The sequence below is a fragment of the Juglans regia genome, chromosome 10, assembly GCF_001411555.2.
Source record: "Juglans regia cultivar Chandler chromosome 10, Walnut 2.0, whole genome shotgun sequence".
NCBI classification, from domain to species: domain Eukaryota; kingdom Viridiplantae; phylum Streptophyta; class Magnoliopsida; order Fagales; family Juglandaceae; genus Juglans; species Juglans regia.
Genome location: NC_049910.1, coordinates 3,042,015 through 3,067,806, shown reverse-complemented (window position 1 = coordinate 3,067,806; position 25,792 = coordinate 3,042,015). Strand labels below are relative to the sequence as shown.

At 36.2% G+C, this 25,792-nt stretch overlaps 1 protein-coding gene across 1 annotated transcript; it reads left to right on the top strand.

Moving 5' to 3' along the window:
• Positions 1-660: 660 nt before the first annotated feature.
• On the top strand, positions 661-24,875 carry LOC108987058 (truncated transcription factor CAULIFLOWER A). Its single transcript, XM_018959899.2, has 7 exons — positions 661-1,090; positions 18,341-18,419; positions 19,326-19,387; positions 19,661-19,760; positions 21,693-21,734; positions 24,282-24,323; positions 24,424-24,875. Exons 1-7 carry the CDS (start codon positions 906-908, stop codon positions 24,523-24,525), a joined length of 612 nt encoding a protein of 203 aa, XP_018815444.1. The 5' UTR covers positions 661-905; the 3' UTR covers positions 24,526-24,875.
• The last annotated feature ends 917 nt before the right edge of the window (positions 24,876-25,792 follow it).

The following is a 25,792-nucleotide window of genomic DNA, read 5'->3' as shown; positions in this document are numbered from 1 at the left end:
TTTGTTGTATTTTAGTTCTAAATTTATCTATTTTTTTTTTTAAAGGAGTGCGTGAAACATGCATAACGGCTGCAAATATAATTTCCCTTTAAAAAAAAAAAACTATATAATATGTTGATTTTTTTTTTTACAAGTCCAAGACCTCTTAAGTAAGGTGATATTTTCAAACAGAGAATATCCATTTTATTCAACTTTTTAAAAAGGAGTTGCTCCTAAGATAATTGTAGTAGCTTGATTCCTTATCCAGCATGAGACTGAGATTTGATAAAAAAAAAAAAAAAAAAAAAGGTTAAAGATGCATTGAACTTTTCAAGATATTATCCTGCGTGAACGCACAAGATTCGTTACAATTATAAAAAAATTAAAACATATATTTAAAAGCACTTTGATCCGAGTAATGATACTTAAGAGGGCCTGATTGGGTCCGGACTATTCAGTGCCACCGGGCTTGATCTCTATTTGGGGGGCAATAACACTAAGTGTTGTGTTGGGCCCAGCTTGGGCCCTTTCGGAGCCATTAATTACTTGCAAGCAGTCCGCAGGGAATAATGTAGCAGGGCCTCCCGCGTGCCTCTTCATGGTCCAGCATGTTCCAGAACTGGGCTCGCTCATCCACCGCCTTCCTATATTTCAGTTTTGTTTATTTGTTTGACCTTATCAATGTGTATTGTTTGTCGTTTCTTTTTCCTTACATCAGTACTAGGTTCGACGAATGTCGCAGCTGGAGAACTTAATTTATCACAAAAAATATAGCATTCTCAAGCGTCTGGCTCTCCGTTCCCGGAATTGAAAGCCGAAGTGCCCCCTCCTACCCCTTTCGTGATCTCGATCTTCCGCAGGAAGAATACTTCCTAGGGTTTAGGGTTCAGAGGCGACGGAAAGAGTGTGAAGAGCGAAATAGAGGAATGGGAAGGGGAAAGGTGCAGCTGAAGAGAATCGAGGACAAGAGCAGTCGACAAGTGACTTTCTCGAAGCGGAAGGGCGGGCTGATGAAGAAGGCTCGAGAGCTCGCAGTGCTGTGCGACGTGGAGGTGGCGCTCATGATCTTCTCCGACCGAGGCAGGCTCTATGAGTTCTCTAGCGCTGAGAGGTTAGCCTTTCTTGAACTTTCTCCCACACACCTCCCCCCCCCCCGGGGGAATCTTCAAATGAAAAACAAAAGGTCCTTTCTTAAATGTTTGAGCTCGCAGTACTCGCTTTCGAATCGATTGTCTAATCTCTCTGTGCTCTGTGCTCTGTTTCTGATAAAAAGAAAAAAAAAATATCTTAGCTTCGAGAGTCGGACATCTAGAAAATATCTTTCTTCCTCGAAGATAAGATATTATTTACGCCGCGTCTTCACACGTGTTCCGCAATCTCCTGCTGCTTACCAGTACCAATACGAAACCCTAGTTTGACGGAGCCCTATACACTGGTTGGAAAATGGGTCTAACCCGCTTGATCACTGGTCAAGTCGGGTTGCTCATATTCTCTAGATGGATCAGCTTCCGGTCGCTCGCTCATATGCTTATTAAGTCATGCCTGTAATTTTATTGTTCAATGTTTTTTTTTTTTTTGCAATGTGCTCTGTTTCAGACTTTTTATCATGAACATGCAAACATGCGTAACTTGTTAGGCTCTCCAGGCCAATCAGCATGTAATTTTTGGATTTTGATCTTGTACTTGAAATTATCATATTGCGTGCTTATTCTCCTTGCGTAGTTGAATTCGTTTATAATTTAGTTATAAATAATATATTCTCAAATTCGTTTATAATTAATTAACAGAATATAAATTTGTGTGATTCAAAAAATTTATAAATTTGGAATTTAATTACTTATGTACGTTTATTCACAATTTAAATAGATCGCGTGCCCATCACCAATTATCTAAATTTCGATAATCATCACAAATTATCTAAATTATTGTTGAAGAAGTGCAATTCCTATGACTTGTTTATCTATTTCTTTCTAGGACTTTCTAGTTTTTTATTTCACACGTAAATTGTCAGCCAATAAAGGTCGTTTCTTTTAGCATCTATGTCCTCGTAAGTAGGCCTTTTCATTTTGAGTTGGACACGTCCATGGACTCCGTTAACCCGGGCTCATCTTCTTTTTTTAGTTCAAGGCCCAATATTGTAGTTGTCTATCAAGTAAGGCGTTACTCATCTTAGCATTTGTCTCTTTTTTATATGAGCGATATTCGGGGATCGAATTGTTACACCTCAGCCCCCTTATTTTTTTTTTGGGGGGGGCAATGGCAATGGCAATGTACAAATAGGGTTTTTTGTGCCATTTATTGACAGTGTGACTTTGTATAATTGCAAGGGCAAGTCATAGCTTGGAAAATCATCTTTTAAGCTTCTTGTGATTGATCAGTATATAAAAAAATGCGGCATAATAGGCATAACCATTTGACAATAGGTTGTTGAAGCTATAATCATGACATATGCACATGGTGGTTGAAGCGAGGATTATAGTAGAAGTAGATTGATTGAGAAATGTTGTAGTAGCGAAAGGTTGGAATTCAGGTTACGGAACCGGATAAAGTATCCATAACAACTTGTAGTAGAGGTGCTAACCATCCTATGCAGATGAGTAGTCCCTACACCTCGTCACCACCTAGGTCGGGTGGCTCAAATTAGCCCCGCCCCTCTCACACAGTGCCTCACCTAGATCCGCCCAACATATAGGTGGGCTAGGTTTGCTATTTGCCTTGGGCTCCGAGTTACTTTGGTGTTCAATAGAACCAACCTAGGGTTTCTAACCCACAAAAGAAAAAAAAAGTTGGAGAGGTTGAGAGGGATTACCTGTACAATATTCGTAACCTTGTCGAAGTTTAGATATTGAGATTGGGTCTGAAAGAAGAACTATCAAGGAAGAAATTTACAAAAACAATTGGTTATCAATGGGAATTTTTTTTATTAGTAAATAAGATTTTATTGATCGTAGGAATAGGCAAAAGCCCAAGTATACTGGTCATATACAAGAGCAATGCCTAGGAGTGATGTTCTACTAATATAAGAAATTCATGGATGTTCATGCCATTAAAATGTATTATAATCGACCATTGGAACAAGGTGTTAAACAAGAAGGTTCTAAGTTTATCCAATGACTGTTCTCAATCATCGAAACTTTGCTCGTTCCTCTCCCTCCAAAGACACCACCGTAGGCAGATCAGAACCATCTTCCAAATTGTGGCAATCCGAGAAGTGCCTTGGAGACCTCTCCATGAAGCTAAGAGGTCGACCATCCTTCTTGGCATCACTCAAACTATACCCACCCTTAACAAACTATACCCACAAAGTCATGACAATCTCACAATGACTTAACAGATGATCGACGGATTCTTCACTCTTTTTACGCAAACAATACCAATTCAAGACTATGATTTGCCGTTTTCTTAGGTTATCAGTAGTGAGAATCTTCCCTAAAGAAATTGTCCATACAAATAAGGATGCCTTTAAGGGGGATTTTGTCTTCCAAATGCTCTTGCACATAATTGAACTTACATTAAACTTAGAGATGGATTGGTAGAAGGAACATATTGTGAATTCCCTTTCACCAAGGGTCACCAAAAAAGCTTGTCTTCACCTCCCCCCTCATAAGACCAAAATATATTAGATTGTAAGATTCAAAGATTGCTTCAACTTCCCAATCATGAACAACTCTAAGAAATGTGATATTTCATTGGGGAGTATCACTAGATTGGTCAAGGAGGTCTGCAATCGAGGCTTCATTCATTCTTTCTATACCAAAGAAGTCGGAATAAGCTTCCTTAAGTGCTTTGTCACCGCACCATATGTTATGCCAAAATTTGATTTGGAATCTGTCACCCACCTCAAAATGGGTATGTCTAGAAAATTCAGTCAATCTACGTCGAATGTGCTTCCGGAGCCCCACCCCATAGGACCCACTCACCTTGGTTGAGCACCAACCTCCCCATGCTCTACCATACTTTGAGTCTAAAACTGTTCTCCACAAAGCTCCATGTTCTATGGGATATCTCTATAGCCATTTGCCCAACAATGCCTTACTAAAAAACTGCAAATTACGGATACCCAACCTTATTTGGGAACTGAAGAACAAATGGTGACCCATTTTACCAGATGAAATTTGAATACATCGTTCATTCCTCCCTATAGAAAATCCCGTTGTATTTTCTCCATATGGTGAGCCCCCTTTGATAGAAGCTAAAATAAAGAGAGGAAATAATTCATTAGGTTGGAGAGGATACTTTTGATAAGTGTAACTCTGCCACATTTGGATAAGTACATTCGCTTCCAACTAGCAAGTTTTCACTCCATCTTTTTAGTTTATCATTCCAAATGGATATCAATTTGTAATGAGCATCCAACGGGAGGCCAAGATATTTCATAGTTAGATGTGATATCTTACATCTCAAAATAGTAGCCATACCATCCACATTATGCACGTTGCACCAAAACGACGTCTAATTTACCCAAGTTCACCTTCAAACCAGAAACAACTTCGAAACATAGAAGGAGAGCCTTCAATGAACGGATATGATCCTAGCTGGCCTCACAAAATACCAGGGTATCATCGCCAAATAAGAGATGAGAAATATTCAGTGAGCCCGTATTTGCCTCCCCTACTGTAAAGTCGGATATAAAACCACCCACCACAACCCTATCAGTCATTTTGCTAAATGTTTCCATTACGAAAACAAATAGTAATGGAGATAAGGGATCCCCCTATCTCAATCCCCATGAGCTCTAAAAGAAATTGCTTGTTGTGCCCTTAATCAAGATAAAGAAACGTATCGTAGAGATGCAATGTTTGATCCATGATCATCACTTCAAACCGAAACCACATCTCTCGAGCATACAGAATAAGAAATTTTAATTGACTCTATCACATGCCTTTTCCATGTCTAGTTTGCAAAGAAGCCCCGACTCTCTCGACTTGAGTCTACTATCCGAACATTTGTTGGCAATAAGCCCCACATCAAGTATTTGCCTCCTTTTCACAAAGTTATTTTCGGGCCTTGATATTACTTTCTTCACCACCATGCTTAACTTGTTTGCCAAGACTTCTGAGATGATTATACATCCCACTCACCAAGCTAATAGGGCGATAATCCTTGACCTCTGACATTTTTGAAGTAAGAGCAATGAAAGTTGTATTAAGACTTTTTTCGAACATTTTCATGGAATTCTTGAAAGACCCCATCATATCACCCTTAATCACTTCCCAACAAGACTGAAAGAATGCCATAGTGAAGCCATCCGAACCTGGAGCTTTATCCCCTGCCATGCTTTTTAACACTTTCCAAACCTCCATTTATTCAAAAGGCCTTTCAAGCCATCCTTTTGCTTGTGGGTCGATAGTATCAAAGGTAAGCTCGTCTAATCTCAATCACCAAGAGAATTGTTTTGAAAGCAAATTATCATAGTAGTTGACAATATAATCCCTGGTCTTGGTTTGGTTAGAGATAGTCACCCCATCCGATGGAAGAACTTGGTACATTTATCACATTCCTTCAACCATAGGGCTCTTGACTTTAGTCTCTTAAGATATCTTTTCCAGACTTCCATGAGGAAGACCCTCTTAAGTTCTACAGACACTTGAGTTTTGCGAGCCCTTTCCACTTATAACATGTCTCATACCTCTTGTATGCTCTCCATACACTTAAGTTCCTCCAATAGTAGTTTATTATGGCCTTCCACATAACAAAACACCTATTCATTCTAACTCTTCAAATCTTTTTTTAGTGTCTTCAATTTACATGCCAGAATATAACTTGGAGTTCCTTGGAATTGATAAGAAGTCCACCATTGTCTAACTCGGTCGATAAAGCCCTTAGATTTCAATCACACATTCTCGAATTCGAAGTACCTTGGACCTCCGTGCATTCCTCCACAATCAAGAAGGATGAGAAAGTGGTCTGAGCATAGTTGGAGAAGACACTTTTGAATGAGGTTTGGAAAATGTGTTTCCCAATCCGAGGAAACCAAGAATCTATTGATTCTCGACCAAGAATGATGTTCATGGTTGCTCGACCAAGTGAAGGAACCACATGCAACTGGGATATCTAATAGATCTTGGTCAAAATGAAGTTAGAAAAGTCTACCACCATCGCTAAATTGTAGTTGGAACCACCCGATCTTTCATTTAGAAAATAAATAGCATGAAAATCACCTCCAATACACCAAGGCATATCCCATATGCTACATAGCCCGGTCAGCTCATCCCATAATAGTCTTCTTGCTTGATCTATAGTAGGACCGTAGACACCTAACACCTACGAAGGTCTACTGGAAGCCATCTTTAACATTTTTAAAAGAGCACGCCACTGTGAAATCACCCATGCCATCCTACACCTTTTCCAACACTCGTTTATCTCACATCACTAGAATGCTCCCCGATGCTCCATTGGAGGGTAGATAGTGCCAACCCACCTAATTACATGCCCATAAACTCCTAATGATGATTAAAGATATAAACTTCAGTTTCGTTTCTTGTAAACATATAATGTGACCTCGTCACATTCATAGTTGATTTCAGATTGTGAGGTGGCTCTCCTTCTCATTTAGCCCCCTTACATCCAATAAATGATTTTTAGCTTCATTGTACAACTTCATTTGCCCTTCCCTTCGCTCTCCCACAATTCGAACTCCTTTCACTTGCTCCGTCATTAACTGTCTAGTTAAACCTTTTGAGCTCCCTAGCTCTTTTCTTGTCTGAGTTGAGCTCGCCATCTGGGCTAGCCTGTCATTATCCAGCCTCAACAGCTATAAATAAGGCAATAAATTGGTCTTCAAAACCATTACATACAATCGCAACACATCATTGGATCTCCTTAACTTTATGGAAAACCCATTCTGAAGCCTGGGTTTCAATCAGGTGTACAAGGTTCAACTGGTTAGGTGGCTCCCAAAACTCTTCATTGTTGCCCATAGGACTAGATAGCTCAGAACAAGACCCATGCCAATACTCCCTCACATCCCGATCTGAGTTGTACCAACCATAGCACTCTTGGAAGCTCTGCCCCTGCAGTGATCATTTTGCGGTCCCCGACGTGAGAGATGAATACAGTGAACTTACGCAACCTATTCCCTTTTAATAAGCCTTGCTGCTCGTGGCAAGAGTCAACAAAAACCGACTAGGCATAGTTACTTCTCTGCAGAGTTGGTGGGAGAAAGATGAGACCAAGTTACTTTACCATTGCAAGGCTTCAATCAATTGTTTAAGGGGTTGGACTCTAGGTCAAGTGGGGGTGGAAAGTAGAATTGGTCTACAAAAATATTGTTAAAGGATGCTACTTGTGAGAGCCACGCACTCCTACGATATTGTGAGAGGCTCCCGTGTTGAGGGGATGGTAGACAAGTTGAGTGAAGATAGTGGTGCAAAGTGTGAGGAAGGCAGATAAGGAATGTGTAGGTTATTAAAAATATATACAATAAAATCTACCTCTTTTTATAAGTTTAAACTTTTGGGATAAGCTGTGATTTCACATGGTATCAGAGTAGAGGTTCTGCGTTCAAATCCTAACTCTACACTTCATCCAATTAATTAAATATTCTACATGTTGGGTCTACTTATTGAGAGAGAGTTTTGTTGTGCAAACACACACACCAACGATAACAACCAAAGTAAACAAGCACACGATCAAGCAAACATGATTTACGTAGTTCGGCAACTTGCCTATATCCACAGAGCTGTAGAAATCTTATTAACCAGAGGAGATTACAATCACTCAATCTCAACTCATTCTCTTTAGGGTTTTTACTCTCTCACACAATATGTACTACTTGACTATTGTTTTATGCGAAAAATATGATGAAAATCGTCACAATAAGTCAAATATTACATATTTATAGTAAGCGGCGCTGGAATCCTAATTGGCAAAAACTGGGTCCTTTGCTCGAGCGGCGTGTGGAGCGTGCCTCGAGCGAACAACCAATCAATATTGGCTCGAGCGGTGCGTCGAGCGCAGCTCGAACAAACACTAGTTGTCTCGTCGAGCTTACGATCGCGCGAGACTCAAGTGAACTCACGGGTTGAGCTTTGCTTGAGCCCATTATCAAGCGCACCTCAAAAGAACTCACGTGTTGAGCTTCGCTCGAGCCACAGTCGAGCAAACTCTCTGTTTCTCGATTTTCTACTCACAAACCAGGCTCCACATACAACCCAACAAGCTTGGCATACACGTGAGTGAGTGTTAAAGATATAAATAATAAAAGCTACTTCTTCCTATAAGTTTAATCTTTTAGAACAAGTGGTGATTTTACAAGACTAATGATGGGCAAAAAGTAATATTTGAATTTAAAAAATGAAAGGAGAACAAGGAAAATTAGAGGAAAAAGAAATTGGAGAAGGTTTGATGAGAACCTCACTTATCGAGTTGGAACCGCGAGTGCTTGCCATATAGAGGAAATAAAAGCTTCTTTTAGTATATAAAGCAGTTCTTGGTCAGCTCGCGAATAAAAGTATTCGCTCCTTGTGTTATGGCCAGTCTCATGCTAAGTCATTCACGGGATGCAGATAAAGGACTATGGAGTAGCTCGGTGGCATGTGTTATTCAGAAAAGCATAATTCTCCCCTTTATATAAAACGTATCTGATTAAGTAGAGGAGACAATATTTATATATCAGTTTAAAATTGTCAAATGTTTAGATTGATCTTCTTTTTCCTAGTTTTTGGTTAGGAATTTATTTTTTCAATATCAACGTGGTATTAGAAAAACCACATTTTGGCTGATCTCTGCTTTCTACCGGTAACATTAAACTCATTTGTTTTTAGGCAATTGATTTTTTTTTTTATCTGTAAATAAAATTTTATTGATTATAAAAGTAGTCAATAGCTTAAGTATATGCGAGAGTCAATTAGTGATTGAACATAGTATTAAAGTGTGATCTTGAGTTCAAACATTGATATCATTCTTTAATCCCGGTTTTCGGTTGAATATTCTTTATATGTTAAAGTCAATTTTCTGTGTACACGGACTGCCTATTTCATTCATATAAATACAATCTACTTATTACTTATATAAAAAAATATGTTAAAATCTATTTCCCACACGAAGAAAAGTTAGAAAAGTTATGAAATTCACCTCGTTCCATCAATTTGACATGATTTTTACATCTAATAAACTGTTTTTGCTCAAAGTTATGATTCCTGGATCATGGGTATGATATACTCTATTTATGGATTAGAAAATTAATTAGATTTAATTTATTAAAATAATAACTATATAGTAAGTCCTAGAAGTTGGCTCAAGTGGTAAAGGTCTTGGGTTTGAGGGTATGCTCCCCTGGATTTAAGGTTCAAATCCCTTTTAGGTGTAAACAATCTTTAGAGGCTATCGGACTGGAGGATATTCTCCTTGAATTATCCGAGATGCACTTACAAAAAACTCCTTACCAAATGCATGTGCACCCCCAGAAGTAGTCAGGATACTGTTCCCTAACACCCGGTGCCAATAAAAAAATAACTACAAAGAAAAATTATATACATTTCAAGGTGTTTAGAAAATCAAAAATTGAACTCAAAAGACATTTCTCACTATTATAATCTTATAGCTATTAAACATCTTTTATAAGTAATCAAGGAGTTTTATTAAAAGGATTATAAGCATAGCCTAAATACACAACACGTACATAAGAAATATCTTAACTAGGATTTATAGCTGAAATAATAATTTCATAGACATCTAGACCATTAAAATCTATCGCCCTGGTCCAAAGGAATAAAGTTTTTTTAAAAAAAGCTTTCTGCTCATCTATTGTCCTTTTGCAGTCTTTAAAATTTCTATCATTCTCTCGAAATGCACCAACGTATATAGTTACATTGAAAAACAATGTAAAGTTAAAATATTATTTTATTTTGAAATTTTAAAAAAATTGTATTATTTTTTATGTTTTATTTGAAAGTTTGAAAAAATTATTTTATATTTTGTATTTAGATAATAATTAGCTAATGATTAGATGAAAAAACTAAAAACTAAAAATTAAAAATTAAAAAATATTTTTATTTAAATGATATTTGAAAAGAAATATACGAGAATACCTGAATTTCCAAACCCATTATCAATACCTAGAACAATCCAAATGCAAAAGTCACACACATTCTACAGTACTCATGCTCATACACTCAAACACATACATATTACAGCCAAACCTCATTACTGTGCCCTTCGGCCTGGCCATTGGCTGAACGGACACCACTTAAGCTCTCATCAACCAACCGGACAACACTCACTAGGCAGAGGTAGATTTAATCATGTGAAATCATCACTTGTTCCAAAAATTTAAATTGATAGGAAGAGGTAGATTTAATAATTTATATTTATTTTAACAAATCTATCTTAGCTGCCTAGAGAAACAAAATGGTGAAAAAGAAAACTTAAAACTCGTCCATTATTCTCTCTCGGTCTTCAAAATTTCAATAATTTCTCTTCCTCCAAATGCACCACAATAACCATATGGATGCCATCTTCCATATTGCTACTATTTGTGTTTTACCATATAGTTCCCTCCAGTTAGCTAAGAAGTCCACTAATCTTCCAGGCATGATCCATTCTAGATCCGTTCTAATAAAGAAATCATCCCATAGGATTATAGGTACCTTACAGTGTAATAACAAGTGACGCATAGTTTCTTCAGTTTTCTTGCACATACAACATCAATCCATCACAATGATTTGTTATTTCCGGAGATTGTCTGTAGTGAGAATCTTTAGAGATGTTGTCCAAACAAAGAAAATTGCTTTCAAAGGCTCCTTTGCAAGTATTCTTTTGGTGTTGGGTCCTGCATGATATGTTTGCAAGGTGACATTGAGATTTATATCATTTCAGAGAGCTCCAATTATAAAAGTAACCATTTCTTTTAAAGTATAGCACATATGTGTCAACTGCATTTTTGGTCATGGCAATTATAGTAGTAAAGTTGGTGTCAAGCCCCATATGGGATGCTTACAAGGTGAAATTGATGTCATTTCAGGGAGCTTCAATTTAATGTTAACTATTCCTGTAGAGTATAGCTAACTCATATGTGGCAAGCGCAATTCTGGATCATGACACTATAGAATTAGATTCAATCTAGTAATACCATGCGGCACTAAGGCAATCATAGAATTAGATTCAATCTAGTAATACCATGCGGCACTAAGGCACCATATCATGCGGGTTTTGAAGAAGGCCAACTAGACTTTATAAGTTGTTCTAAATAACTGCAATGTAATATTGACCAATCATTTTAGATTGGACGGGCTTTAAAGCACAATGGCTGAAAATCAAGGCAGTAAAGTGTGTACAAAAAAATCCTGAAGCTTCGTCCTTATGTACTTCCTATCTTCAAAGCATCTTTCATTCATTTCCGACCAAATACACCACATAATGTATAACGGAATCATCTTCTACACTGTCGCCACTTGAGGATAGCCTTGAATCTCATTCCAACAAGCCAATAAATCAATCACCCTCAATAGCACTACCCAAGCAACATCAACTCTTCTAAAGATCTCATCCCACAACATCTTTATCACCGCACAATGCAATTATAAGTGATCCACTGATTCCCCATGCTTTTTACACAAATAGCACAAATCCATCACAATGAGCCCCCTCTTTCTCAAGTTGTCCGTGGTCAAAATCTTTTCAAGAGCAACAGTCCATACGAAAAAAGTTACTTTAAAAGGTACACGAGACTTTCAAATATTCTTCTAAAGGAAGGGAACATTACCTCCAAATAGTTTTGATAAAAACTTTGAAAGGATCTTTGTCCAAGAAAAACTCATCGGGAGAGTGGCCACAACCATTTGTTCCTTGTGGAGAGAAACTGATTTAACTTTTAGGGTAAATTATCAAGGAAAATACTATATACCACGTCTTATCTCACTCTTATTTCACTGTGTTGATGTGAAGTTGTCTATCAATCCATTTTTTTTTCTAGAAAGATAAGAGTCTGTCCATGAAATCCTAGAACATGGTATAACTCAATTAGACAAAAAAAAAAACTTACAAATTATTGTCAGAGTTTTAAATATACTCCTCAACTACGGTTCATCCTCCAAATGAAAATTTTTACTGAGTCGTACGCAAGTCAGATTTGTTCACTAAATTCTAAGTACAAAGATGACATTAGCCCCTATTTAAAATAAAAATAACATCAGTGCCCTCTCCTAACAAAAAATGAAAAAATGGTAACCATGGGAGCCATTACCATTATGGTAGCCTTCTGTGGCCAGCTTCATGGTGTTACTAATACATATATATATATATATATATTTGAAAGGGTGCCAATTATGTTAATTTTACCATTGATAAAAGGTACAAAACGTACTTCCTAATTGATGCCTAAATCTAAGTTGGAGCAATTTGAAATAAAAAGTACAAAAAGTTGGATTTATGGGCTGAATTGTAATGTGTTATAGGTTGTAAAGGGTTTTTAAAAATTTACCCTAACTTTTACTTTGGCTAATTTTAACCTTGTTTATGAAGTAAAAGTTACCTTTTGACCTTGAATCTACTTAAAAGTATATAAGACCGACACCAATTCTTATTTGATACTCTTATCCTAAATGTCATCAGCAAAAAGCAGATGACAAATTGAGGAAGACTATCATACTACCCACATGGAAACCGACTAACTGGGCCCTCTCCATTTCCAGTTACCTCTTTTTACTAAGGTTCTTAATTCTGTTATACGTTTAATATCAAATCCGAGGTATGGACCTATGAAAAGAAATCATAAAAGGGGACAAACAATCTCGAAAGTCCTCTACCTTAGTTCAAACTCTTAAAGAGACTTTATATAAGTTCCAGGCTTCGGGTCAAATGGCGACTCTACCCTCCATGAGAATAGGGTAGTACTGGACTAGGTTTTTGGCTCAAACATCAAGGGAGAAAAAAAGAATATAGGTAAGTTCCCGTGTCTTATCTATTTGTTGATTATTAAGTAAAAGGTTTGAGCACTTGTTATACAGGAATTTCTTTTATTGCTTTCCAGACAACTGTAGTATTTTGTGGTGAAATTCTTGCACGACAGTGCTGTACAATTTCAAAACTCCCATATATATACTCTTGATCATTATAGCATCTAGAGAGAGAGTGAGAGAGATGGTAGGAAACCAGGTTTTTGCTTCCCATCTCTAATTCTGTGAACCTGGAGTCAGATCATCTAATTCTTGTTTGAAAAGAATAGAGCAAGATATTTTTGTTATGCTTTGGGTTTTAATACATAATCGTGCAATTTGTAAATTGCATAATGAATGTATTAACCTTTTCTTCTGATTGCAGGTCTCTAGAGTTGCTTAACTTCATTTAAACTTGGTTATCTTGCAAAAAGGACTGCATGATGGAAAATGGCTGTTTGTCTACCACCTAAGAAATCAATGCATGAGATTGTTCCTTTTTTTTTTTTTTTTGGTTTATCAGTGGAAAAGTGGAAGTCGTGGTCTGAAACTATAGATAGAAAGGGAAAAAGATTCTTATTTGATTGAACTTCATAGAAGTTCCACAACCTTGAGAACTGTGATATTAGTATTGACGATAATGTGTGTTCGTGCTTTAAGCAAAAAGATTCACGAAATCTGTCTATGAAGACTAAGAATGGTAAGGAACTCAGTGTTTAAACTTGATTCTCCCCAAAACTGCTGTAACGTGCACTTGCTTGTAGTTCGACATTCAACAATGTAAGAGACAGTGCTTGTCACAATTGATGAAACTCCATAAATTTTGACTATATATCAAGTTGCAAGGTGTACAAGTCCTTTGGAAATTAGAAATGACTTATCGAAGTTAATGGATTTATAGGTACCGATCGAGAACCATGCAGTAATTTCATTAAATAAAATGCTTAAAGATTATTACATTAGCCTTTTAGTAGATTGTTAACTTGGAAGTCCCTCCTCCTCGGTTAGCATGGTGCTACTTTAGATTTGACCCAAAATACACATGAATTTGACCCAAAATACACATGAATGCATACTTATACATATATATATATATATAAATACCCATTACTGGTTGGTGTGGCTAATTGGATTGAGAAGTTGTTTAGAGCATTTTTATGGGGTGGCATGGGAGAGGAGAATAAACTCCACCTTGTGAGTTGGCATAGGGTGTGCTGCCCGATTGTGAATGGAGGTCTGGAGATCGAAACTTGAATAATTTTAATAAGGCACTGTTAGGGAAGTGGCTATGAAGGTATTAAATGAAATGAAACTCATTGTGGAGAGAGGTTATTGATCGAAAGTATGGAGGTCATTGGGGAGGGACAGTTTTGTAAAACATATTAAGTTTGAGGTTGGTGAGGGTGCAAGAATTCGTTTTTGGCTCGATGAATGGTGCGGTGAGAGAGCTCTTTATTCTATTTTCCCGGATGTTTTCAGCTTGGTTGGAAATCAGCAGGCTACTGTTTCAGAGATGTTGAGTCGTGCTAATGGGACTGTGCATTGGAATGTTACTTTCTTCAGAAACATACAGAATTGGGAACTTAATGAGGTTGCAGATTTTTTCAGTTTCTTGTATTCTTTGAACATAGGAGGAAATGAGAAGGATCGAATGTTCTAGAAACACAAGGGGAGCAAAAAAATTTCTGTTAAATCTTATTATAAGGTGTTGTCTCATCAGCAACAATTATATTTTCCGTGGAAAAGTATTTGGAAAGCGTTTGTACCGTCTAAAGTTGTTTTTTTCACTTGGACAGCCGCACTTGGAAAGATTTTGACGATTGACAATTTGAGGAAACGTGGCATAGTTGTTATGGAGTAGTGCTTCATGTGTAAGAAAAATGGTGAATCGATTGATCATTTACTCTTACATTGTGAGGTGGCTAGAGAATTATGGGTTAGGGTTCTTAGTAGAGCTGGGTTGAGTTGAGTTATGCCAATTTGAGTGGTGGATCTACTAGCATGTTGGAATAGACAGCATAGAAGCTCTCAATTGGCAGCGGCATGGAGGATGATTCATTTGTATATTATGTGGTGTTTGTGGCTGGCTAGAAAGGAATGAGCGATGCTTCAACGACAAGGAGCAAACTGTTGAGGATATCTGAAAATTGTTTGTCTTCTTTGCTGCAGTGGTTCTCGGCTATTGTCGTTAAGAGAGGAAATGCTTATGAGTTTTTGTTTTCTTTTCAAGTTTCTAGAATGTAATTAGCTGCTTTTTTTGTCTACTTCCTGTGTACATGGACTTCGCCTAGTTTCATTAAATAAAGTTTTCTTACTTATAAAAAAATATATATATATATATATCTTCAAATAATCATGACGGCTCAAATAAAAGATTATAAAGATATAATTTTTTGATAAATAATATTTCAAAGATAGATCAATTGCAATCAATTTGTCTCAACTCTTTTAACTCTGGGACACTCTGTTATTAGGGGCTCATATATAGTGTTAGTGGTGTCCCCTGGGACATTATTATGGGGGTGATCATGACAGTATTAATAGCTTAGTCCTTGTGAGAGTACTTCTTGTGTCCTAGAATATAAATTTAGGTTGCGCCTTTTAATGGGAAAAATAAAAACAGTTTGGTTCTTGAGGAGTTAGTTTTTGGCATTGTTTTAGTTGTACTGTTTTTGGTAGCTTTCTGAACTTCCGAGAGAACTTGTCTTGCGCACTTAGAACACTCTCAATGTATTAAGCAAACTGTACATGAATCTAAAATGGCAAACGATTTTTGAGAAAACACACTTCCTCGATCATGCAAACCAAATGCAAAATCCACTTTTGCTATAGTTTCACTCTGCCTTTGCGTTGACACTTGATGCATAGATTTTTGTTTTTATTAGTTTCTCCCTTTCTCATTGTTTTTTTATTTTACTGTAGAACAACTCTCCTTCATTCATGGAATAAATTTTTCGTTGCATATGAGAAAGGTCAAAGTAAATAGGTTTTAACAAAGTAGACTACATAGTCTGGAAGTCATTAAATTCATTACACATACATATTCATTATACATTACTTTGGAACATTAATAATTTAGTGTATTTTGCTTACTTCATTTGTTGTTAAAGTAACTAATAGATTGGGGACAATGCAAAAATTGAAGAATTGTGTGACATTGAAAATTTGTTGTAGTTAGAGTGAGAAAATATAATTTTTCAAATAAAGAATCTTTAATTGATTTAGAAAGAAATTAATCGGATGTAGAGTTCATTTAAAAAGTTATTAGCTAAAATAAATAAAGTAGCTTTTAGTTAGTTATTTAGATAAAAATACACATGACCAATTGGAGTCTTAACTCTTAAAAGCTAGTTATTTTAGATAAAAATACACTGGAATTGGAGTCTTAACTCTTAAAAGCGCCAAAGGCCATACAGAGCTCGGGCACAAAGCTCAAAGGCACCCTATACAGGTAAAGAACTTTTTTTTTTTTTTTACTAATTACAGGTAAGTTTGGATAATGAGATGAGAATTTTTTGTTGTAGATGAAAATTTAAAATATTATTTTTTAATATTATTATTGTTTTGAAATTTGAAAACGTTGAATTAAGATTTGAAAAAGTTGAATTATTTATTATATTTTATGTGAAAATTTAAAAAAATTGTAATGAGATGAGAATTTTATGTCTCATCCCACTTGCCAAATAGGAGGCAATCCAACATGACTTTCTTACTTAATCGTGATTATATTAGTATCCTACCTGTTAAAAACTAGATAGGAGAGACCTAGATGGCGGGAAGCCACAGATGCTCCCTCAAGTTTGGTTTGAGTCATAGCTTAAACCTCTTCCACTAGAAAATTCAATGAATTCTTATATCGCTAATGTCAATAGTCTAATGTGAATTCATATTTAGATTCAAACACAGAACCCAATATATGCCAAACTAGTCGAGAGTAACATATTGAAGTAAATGTCTAAATCATTTTGGTGTTTGGATCAGATCCATAGGCACATGACCATGCTGTTTTCTGTTCCCCTCCCTTTATTTGAATTGTTGGTGAACACAATGCCATATAAGTAAACTATAAAACAACGATATTTACTCTATTTAGTATGGAACAAATATATGTTTAGCATACCTTAATTAGTAAAACTGTTAAATGATAAAAAAAAAAGTTGTTAAATTAGCACTTTGGGCACGTTTGGTATGCAGAGTGGTCATTCATAATTTAGGAATATGAATATTCATTCCGATTCATAGAAAACCTATAGGTCATATAGAAGTGTGTATCATTTTGTCTGAAAGCAAAAGGGTCTAATCAAATGAGACAAGACCTTACTAATAAGGTCATGCACCCCTAAAGTTTTAAGGATAAGCTCCCTGTTTTTTTTTTTTTTTGGTGGTAATTTACACGTGAACCTATTAGCCTCAATTCACTTTATTATTCTTCACTCTGTTTTCATAGGAGAAGATGTCATTTGAACTAGAATTTATTAACAATTAAACTAATTAATACAACATTTTTATTCTAAAAAACGAAGAATCTAAAAAGACCAGAGCCGACATAATTCATGGCTTGAAATAGAAAATTTATTAAGCATTACTCTATACAAACACAAAATAATCTATTGCTAGTGAGGTTCCATTCATCTAATTTTTAAGGGTAATGAAAGGCTAATCACTTCCAACTTTAAATACATCAAATCACGTCAAATTCATGTGATGTAAATACATCAAATCAAATCAAAATATAATATGGACTTGGTATTATTTTATGCAACTTGTTTTTTGTTAGTTAGTAGTAACTTTGTCATTTTAAAGTCTAGGTTAGGTTACCTGTGAGGCCCATCCAAATAATTCCTCTGACATCTTGGATTGGATCGATATGGACTTGGTCTGCCTTCAATTCATCTATATCGCTGCCACGCACCCTACATGCAGCCTCTTTCCGTACGATAATAAGTAGCTGTTGTGGTGCAGGGTTATAAACGGGTTTATGGTACAACCACTGGAGTACAATGAAAGGGACACTTGCCAAGGAATTAAAGCTTAAAAAAGAGTGTCTCGAGTCTTGACCATGAGATGGCGGCTTGCCCTGATTCATTCCAAGACTTTAATTTGGTTGAGCAAATCAAGCTAATTTATTTCAACACAGATAATATGAAATGGCCTTTAGATTTGTACAACCGGGTTGGTACCATTTTAAGGACGGCTGCCATGTCCAGCTAGTACATACATAAAATAATCTGGCTCAACTTTTAAAGCCTCGTACAGTGGAAGGCTTGACAGCTGATGCAGTAGTGTTATCCAAGCAAGTTACCAGCGCAAAGACATCCTATAGTACAAGGGCCACTGAAATCTCATTTTTCAAAGAGCACATTACATGACTGCGATTTACATTATTGTAATTGTTGTTATTTTTATATTGCATTCAAGTTTTATTGATATGAGAAAGTATGACATTATCAATTCCTTTCTTACATTCTGCAACGCTCATGATGCAGTCTTGGAAAAATCCTCGAGCGGTATAGGACACATGTAGAAGAAGAAATCGCTGTCCGCAGGAGTTCTGAGCTAGAAAAGGTTAGCCATAATCTGTTCAATGTTTTTTAGAGGTCTCGAATTCTAGAAAAGAAAATTGAAGCTTCACCTTGGACCTTGCACAAACAGTTGCTATACATATTTAAATACGTGGAAGATCCTGAATTAGCAACTCAGTTTGATCGTAATTTCATTTACATGTGTTAAAAGGAGATTTTTATGACTTTTTGTGGAATATTATCCAATAATTTAACCCCAAGGGATTGGCTCAAGTGGCGAAGGCCTTGATCTTGGAGTATCACTTTCTTCAAGATCCAAGGTTCAACAATTCATGAGTGCAAACAATCTTTTAAGACTACACTCCTAGTGAAAAATCAACAATTTAACCAGTTCTTTGTAGGAAAACTTTCGAGAGTGTGGTGCATAGAATCAGAGTTTACTCTATAGGAGTGGATCCGAAAGGCCCTGCCTTGGAGAGGTTTGCCGACATAAAAAAAGAAAAGAAAAGATTATCCAATAATTCAGCTATAACATTTAATTTATTTTGATACTGTGTTGATCACATTTAATTTTCAACACTACAAGATTCTATATTTCTGTGTCAATGCTACATCAGACAATTTATTTTTCAGAAAGACTGGTTGTGTAATGACTCATGAAGGAGAGAACAGGATATGGTACCAAGCTGTGGAAATGGAACACAGCATTGTCAATGCTGATAGGAAGATGACAATGATTAAGAGGAGAGTTTCTCTTTCCCAAGCATTGAAAAATTGATTGCTTTAATCCTGTTACAGTCTTGTATGATATTTCTGCAAAATATTTGTCCCTGTTAAATGATTTTCTTATCTCGACATCTGTGGTTCTTAACTTCTAAACATCTTCATTTAGTATTTTGACGTTATTCTGTGATATTCCTCTCTTACCCAGTTTTTCCTTATCATGCAGACGCATCATGCTGACTGCCCTGGTCTTCAGATGGGCGCTAGGCCACTGGAAATGATACAAAGGTAACATCTTTCAGGTCCATTATACATGTGCTGCGATTGGCACGGTGGAAATAAATAACCCATGTAACAGGGAAAACAATAGGTGCTTCTTTTACATAATTCAAAGACAACATCTTGGGGACCAGTTGCCTTTTCGACATGATATTCTCCCAACTAATGATCCTATGTTAGCATGCACAAACCCTAGTTGCTCATTAACATAAGATCTTTGAGGCCCAAGTAGAAGTGCTTCAATTAACCAGCTAATTGCATTCATTTTCATGCTTCTGGCAGGTACCTTGAAGAACAGAATATTCAAGAGAAAACCTTGATAGAACTCACTCACTTAGAGATAGAACTGGATGTGATATTGAGACAAACCAGATTCAGAAAGGTCAATTCTTACAAGATACCTTTTTTTTCCTTCAAGTTGAAATGTAGCCCTGAGATATCATCAAATCAGTAACCAAAATCCATGAAAGCAAAGAAGATAGAAATTAAATTTGTCCTAAGGTGGTGCTCTCATGTTAGAATAGATAATAAAGAAATTGACCCGATGCTCTAAGATATAGTTGAGCATATATCATAGATGGTCATGGACTATTGGTTTAGAAGTGCATCAACAGTTTCCAAATGCAGAATATTGGAAACCATCAGAAAATGAGAGAAGTGAAATATTCCTAAGAGATTTAAGAGAGACATCAACGAATTAAAACACTTCAACCATCATAAATCCACATAACTGAATAATAGGAAAATTCTTCACATTTCTTTTGAGATGATATGCACTGGTATGTGGAATAGAATTAATAACTCAATGCCAAAAGGGCAAAACCCCAAGTCTAAAAATATTACACAACAGAAGCACCTAAAAAGTATTAGTTCTTGGCCTATATGTATTTTTTGGTCGGTGAGAATAGCCTCTTTACATTAACTCCTTTTTTTCACAGCTTATCAACCATACAGAATCATGTCTTGTCCTCTGGTACAATTAGTCCATTTTTGCTGAACTCGGGAAGGGAAAAATATAAAGAGGAAAAGAACAGATACCCAAGAGTCCTGCAACTACACACTGCTTATGCCATCTACTTTGATCATCTTGAGATTTCAGAGTAATTGCACATGGTGTGATTCTATTAACAGTATCCTTTTCTCACCCACAGTCTTTAGATATAATGGAATGTCCACATGTGTCTCACGCGATGCAGGTTGCTTTGAACATTCTCACTTCCCCTGCAGAAAGAACCACCAATTACCATTCCTTAAATTCACGTGCTGCTTTGAAATTTTTGTATGTGTCCCATGGCCAGTTTCATAGCACGTCAGTTACATCTCATTTCCATGAGAACTTTCTTCAAAACTAGTAATTCTTCCTTTCTCAATTATCAGAGTTTGTATTAATGGTCAGCTTAATCCTGTCACTCGCTCGGAAAAAACTATGATCAACCCTCTGTTTAGTTTTTTTTTTTTTTTTTTTTTTTTTTGGGGGGGTGGGGGAGATGCATCTTAATGAGAGAGAAAACAGGCCATATTGATCTAGTATCAGAAGGTTCTTAGTAGCTTAAGGCAGACGTTGCCCGTTCCCTGCCATACTTCATATATGGTGGCATCTTCTAAATCCACGAATACATTGGATTCCCTCTTGCAGTTGAGTGCAATAGCTTTATTACATACCGACCATAGCTTATATATAGCTTATCAAAATATCATTCCACCCAGGAGTTTCACACACTTGATTATATGTACTCAATACCATCTAATAATTAGACACAACTAACCAAAGGGATGCTCTGTGGTTTATGGAAACAAAAAGGCCATTTAGTTCTAGATTTTTTTTTTCCTTTTGTTCATCAGCTGTTAACTATATCGAGTAGTTGCTTCTTTTTTTCCAGTCTTCTGTATAAAATAATCATTATAACTTAGAGCTGACTGGGAAAGATTCTGCAGACATGAATTTAGGATTATGTAGACTTGTAGTAATTAATCATTATTAACAAACTTAAATTCAGTTAGTTTAAAGAATAAAGAAAACTTTAAACAAAGACACCTATCACAGGTTGAAGCCACGAAACTAGACTCTCGTCGTTGTCAGAATGAATGGATCCATGTACACTATACAAGCACCTCTGAAAATCCCATAAGTTTAAATGTGGGGAAAATTTGAGTAGCGTCTCTTAACACCTATATGGGGCTGAAATTATCTTCTATTGAAGAACATGAGATGCATTTGGTTCATTATCGATTTTAATGTCTTTATATTCATTTTAAAACTAGCTATGTGCATGATAAAGAGTGTGGAATACTCATGAGTTTGAATGGTAAACAGACGCAGCTAATGATTGAAGCTATAAAAGCGCACTACGAAGAGGTATGCCCTTCTAACCCTTTACAGATGTGAAACGTGATGCATTTATAAGTAAATCCAGCGACAATAGCAAGAACAAAACTTGACATAGCTTTCATGGACCATTTAAGAAAAGGTTTCTAAACCCCTTCAGCATACTTCCTTAGAAAATGAATAACTTGTGTTCAAGTAGAGACTGAAGGGAGATCTCTTGGTGAACGTGATCCTACATTGTCTAATGATTCTAGGGAGCTCTAACTGTAATCTTAACTAGTATTTTTTAAGTAAATGCAAATGTGGCTAGTGCTCTTATTAGATCTTTTACAAATGTTGATAGCGTCAATCTCAGCTAAAAGTATAGAATTTGAGTTGTGCCACAATGAAATGGCATGACGAGATTTTAGGAATTTGAGTGAGGGAAGTTGTAACACATTATATCTGTTAGAGGGTGGTGAATGAACTTTCATATTGAGCATTATTTGCAAAATCTGATCCAACTGTAGTAGTCTATTAGTTGATAGATGCATATATGATGTTTACAATTAATAGATTCATTTATCCCACAATGATGCTAAAGCCATTGTAATATTAGAAAATTGAGCAGCTTTATCCACCACTAGAATAGTCTAGGATCAAGTACAGAAGTAGATAAAAGATAGAGAAGACCCTCTCAATCTTACACATGCATATTATGTTGATAGGGACATGGGGCATGGATGGGGAGGGGATTTTGATTTAGTGGTGGAAGTAATTCGGATGCTGATTATGTTCATCGTCACTTCCACACATGACTAGATAATTATATACCACCCATATCTCATATACCACCTGTGATAGGGCTGTAATCGAGCCGAGCCGAGTCGAGCCTGTCTTTGGCTTGCCGAGCTCGGCTCGACTCAAAATACTCGAGCTCGAGATTTTTTTTTTTATTCTTTGTTTGAACTCAACTCGATAAGCTAAACTCTCAACTTGAGTTCGAGCTCGAGCTCGTCCCACAAACGAGTTTGAGCTCGAATTGTTTATTTTTTTATTTTTTGAATTATATTTAATAATTAATAAATTAAATAAATAAAAGATCTAATATTGAATTTATACAACTAACAAGTAGAACTTTTATTGAATTATAAAATTTTTAAAAATTTATAAATAATTAATATCTAACTAGTTTATATTTATCCAAAATAACAATATATTATATGCCTACATATATTATTCATATATACACTTAATATTATAGCATATATCTATTTCATGTATGGTTCCCACATACTAGTATATGAAATTATTAAATTTTATCGACTAATTATTATACATAAAATATACCTATGAAGTATATTCACTATATAGACATAAGTAATTATATTACACATTATATATTTAATTATAAAAGTGGTATGCTATATTATTAGCTAATACACATATATATATGGATATATACACAGGTGTATGTATATATTTATCAATATATGAATGAGTTTTAATCGAGTCGAGCTAACGAGTCGACTCGAGTATAAACGAGTGGGCCTTAACAAGTTTTAGCCGAGTCGAGTCGAGTTTTGTCAGGTATGTGTCATTTACAAATCGAGTGGGTATCTGTTTTCACGATCGAGCTTTTTTTTTTTTCACGAGTCAAGTTCAATTCAAGTTTAACCGAGTGAGTACAGAGCGGGCTATCGAACAGATTGGTTCATTTACAGTCCTAACCTGTGACATTAGCTCTTCTTTGAACCCCTAGGGGGTTGGCTTAAGTGGTAAGAGCCTTGGTCTTGGTGGTATGCTCCCTCTAGTCTAAGGTTTGAACCTTTGGGTGCAAACAAATTTTAGGGGCTATCATATTGGGAGAATTTTCCCTTAAATTATCCGAGGTGCACTTGCGAGAAACTCCTTACCGAGGGTCCATACACCCCTGTAATTAGTCAAGACTTTGTTCCAAAAACCCAACACCAATATAAAAAAGAAAAATACCTATGAACCTCTGAATTTAAAAAATAAAATAAAATTAGAAATGATCCAAGAGTTATGGATGGTGTCATGTCAGTAAAATAGAAAAAAAGTGAGATAGTGTAGTACATAGCAATTTCCATGCTAAAGATGGGTAGTATCATCAAACCCATGTCTCCAACCTATGACCCTTGTGTACCACATGATGGAGGTATATAAACACCTTGTAACCGTGAGTACTGCCAAATATAATTGGTTAATACAGCAAGTGAATTTGGAGTCGGTTTGAGCTTTAAAGTAAAGCGATACATGCTATATCAAGACCCACTTATAGACTCTACTTGTTTGCATCCCGACAAGTGCTATGTAGCTTACACAGAATTCATAGTTCGTGAGGAAAGTCAAATATTGTGGCCATGATTTGCTGTGCAAAGTGCTAATAATCCTGATGTGTATGCGTGCATTACATGAATTTCAAATGACAGTTTCTCATGGCTCAATAATACAAATATATAGCATGGATCGTGACACAACAGAAGCAGCTTTTTACAAACAGAAGGTTGCAATTCATTCATTGTGCAATGTTGAAATAATCCTTTTTAACAACATCTGCAATATATTAATGAACAGGAAAAGCAGCTGAGAGAAGAGAAGACACTGATGGAGGAGGAGGTATGTAGCTAGAGAAAGAAAGAAATCTGAGAGAACTTTACTCAAATGATTTTTTGTGTAATCTGGCTGAGCTCTGTGTCTGTGTGTCATGGCCCCTCAGATGGCAGCAATGATGAGTGAGGACCATGTCCTGAGACTGGAACTGGAGCCCAACAACGCCCGTGCCCCTCCACTCCAAGAAACCTTGCTTAATCTGTTTTGACCTAAAAGTGTCACTGCTTTCCTGCAACTCAAGAAGTTGTCTTCCTACCCCCCAACTTCTAAAGAATTCCACGTGTCACTTTCAGACTCCCTGAAAAGCTGCATGTGCACCCGTCCTCCTATATGGCTTCGGATTCCTTATTGGGTGGCTGTCATTCTCTATCGATGTAGATTTATTATTTGTTATCTTAGTGGCTTGGTGCAAGTAATATGTTTGTCTTATAAAAAATATATATATATATATATATATATCCACGTCTATGGAATATGAATAATAAGAAGTAGAAGAATATTCGGAACACACCTTGTAATATGTTTGTCTGTGCGTTTCTAAGACATTATGTTTGTTTATATTAAGGATAAATATTAGAATACCTCTCTCTTCCTTAAAATGTATATAGATTAGGATAAATGCATGCTCTTGTCCTATTACTACTTCTATATTAATAGCTGTAGTTTTGATTAGGTGGTTTATGAATACAGAGAGTAACAGTTAATTGATATCTCTTTTTAACTTTTTTTTTAAATTACGAGTAGTTTTAATTCTCCAAATGTCAATCTTTAATATTAAGTATTAAAAACTAATATTTAATAACATAATTTTTAAAAATTGTGATAGGTTCGTTTGCTTTGCTTTGCTCTATTTTTTCCATTATCATCCACCTGCTCACATCCCCCTTCTTAATTTACCCCTCCCATTTTCCAACTACCCTACCTTCGGCCGTGGAGGTAGGGCCCTCCTCCGGACAGCCATTGAAGATGTCTCCCGCCGCTTTCAGCTCCTTTTTTTCTTCGAAGGTTTCGGTGGCTCTTCGGATCGGCATCATTCTGATGCTCGCTCTTGGTATTGGCGCTCGTCTTGATCTTATACTTCGCTAGGATTGTATCCAATTTGTCCGAATTCGGCCGTTGGTCTTTGCCCAGCCGCCTCTCACAAGATTGTGCCTGGTAACATCCTCTCCATCGTTTTTACCATTTCTTTTCTTTCTTGTTCTTTTTGTTTTGTTTTGTTTTGGAATAGTTTGTCTCTTAATCATGATCAAACTCATGATTTGGTTGGGATTTTTTTTTCCTCTTCCTAATTAATTTGGTTATGCTTTTTGTTTATACAATTTAGCTATTACCATTAGAGTTACTAATTTGGATGTAGTGTGAGTCGATAACTATGCGTGAGTTCGTGAGTACTACAGAAATTATGACTACAGAAATTTTTAGAATTTAATTCTCAGCGCAAACACACATCAACATGAACTCTCACTCGTAATGTT

What these genes read in the sequence shown, in the direction of transcription:
- LOC108987058 (XM_018959899.2), top strand. Translation starts at nt 906, where the DNA reads ATGGGAAGGGGAAAGGTGCAGCTGAAGAGAATCGAGGACAAGAGCAGT. An exon ending in GAGTTCTCTAGCGCTGAGAG is followed by an intron (nt 1,091 to 18,340) that starts GTTAGCCTTTCT and finishes CTCATGATGCAG; the next exon opens with TCTTGGAAAAATCCTCGAGC. An exon ending in GGAGTTCTGAGCTAGAAAAG is followed by an intron (nt 18,420 to 19,325) that starts GTTAGCCATAAT and finishes CTTATCATGCAG; the next exon opens with ACGCATCATGCTGACTGCCC.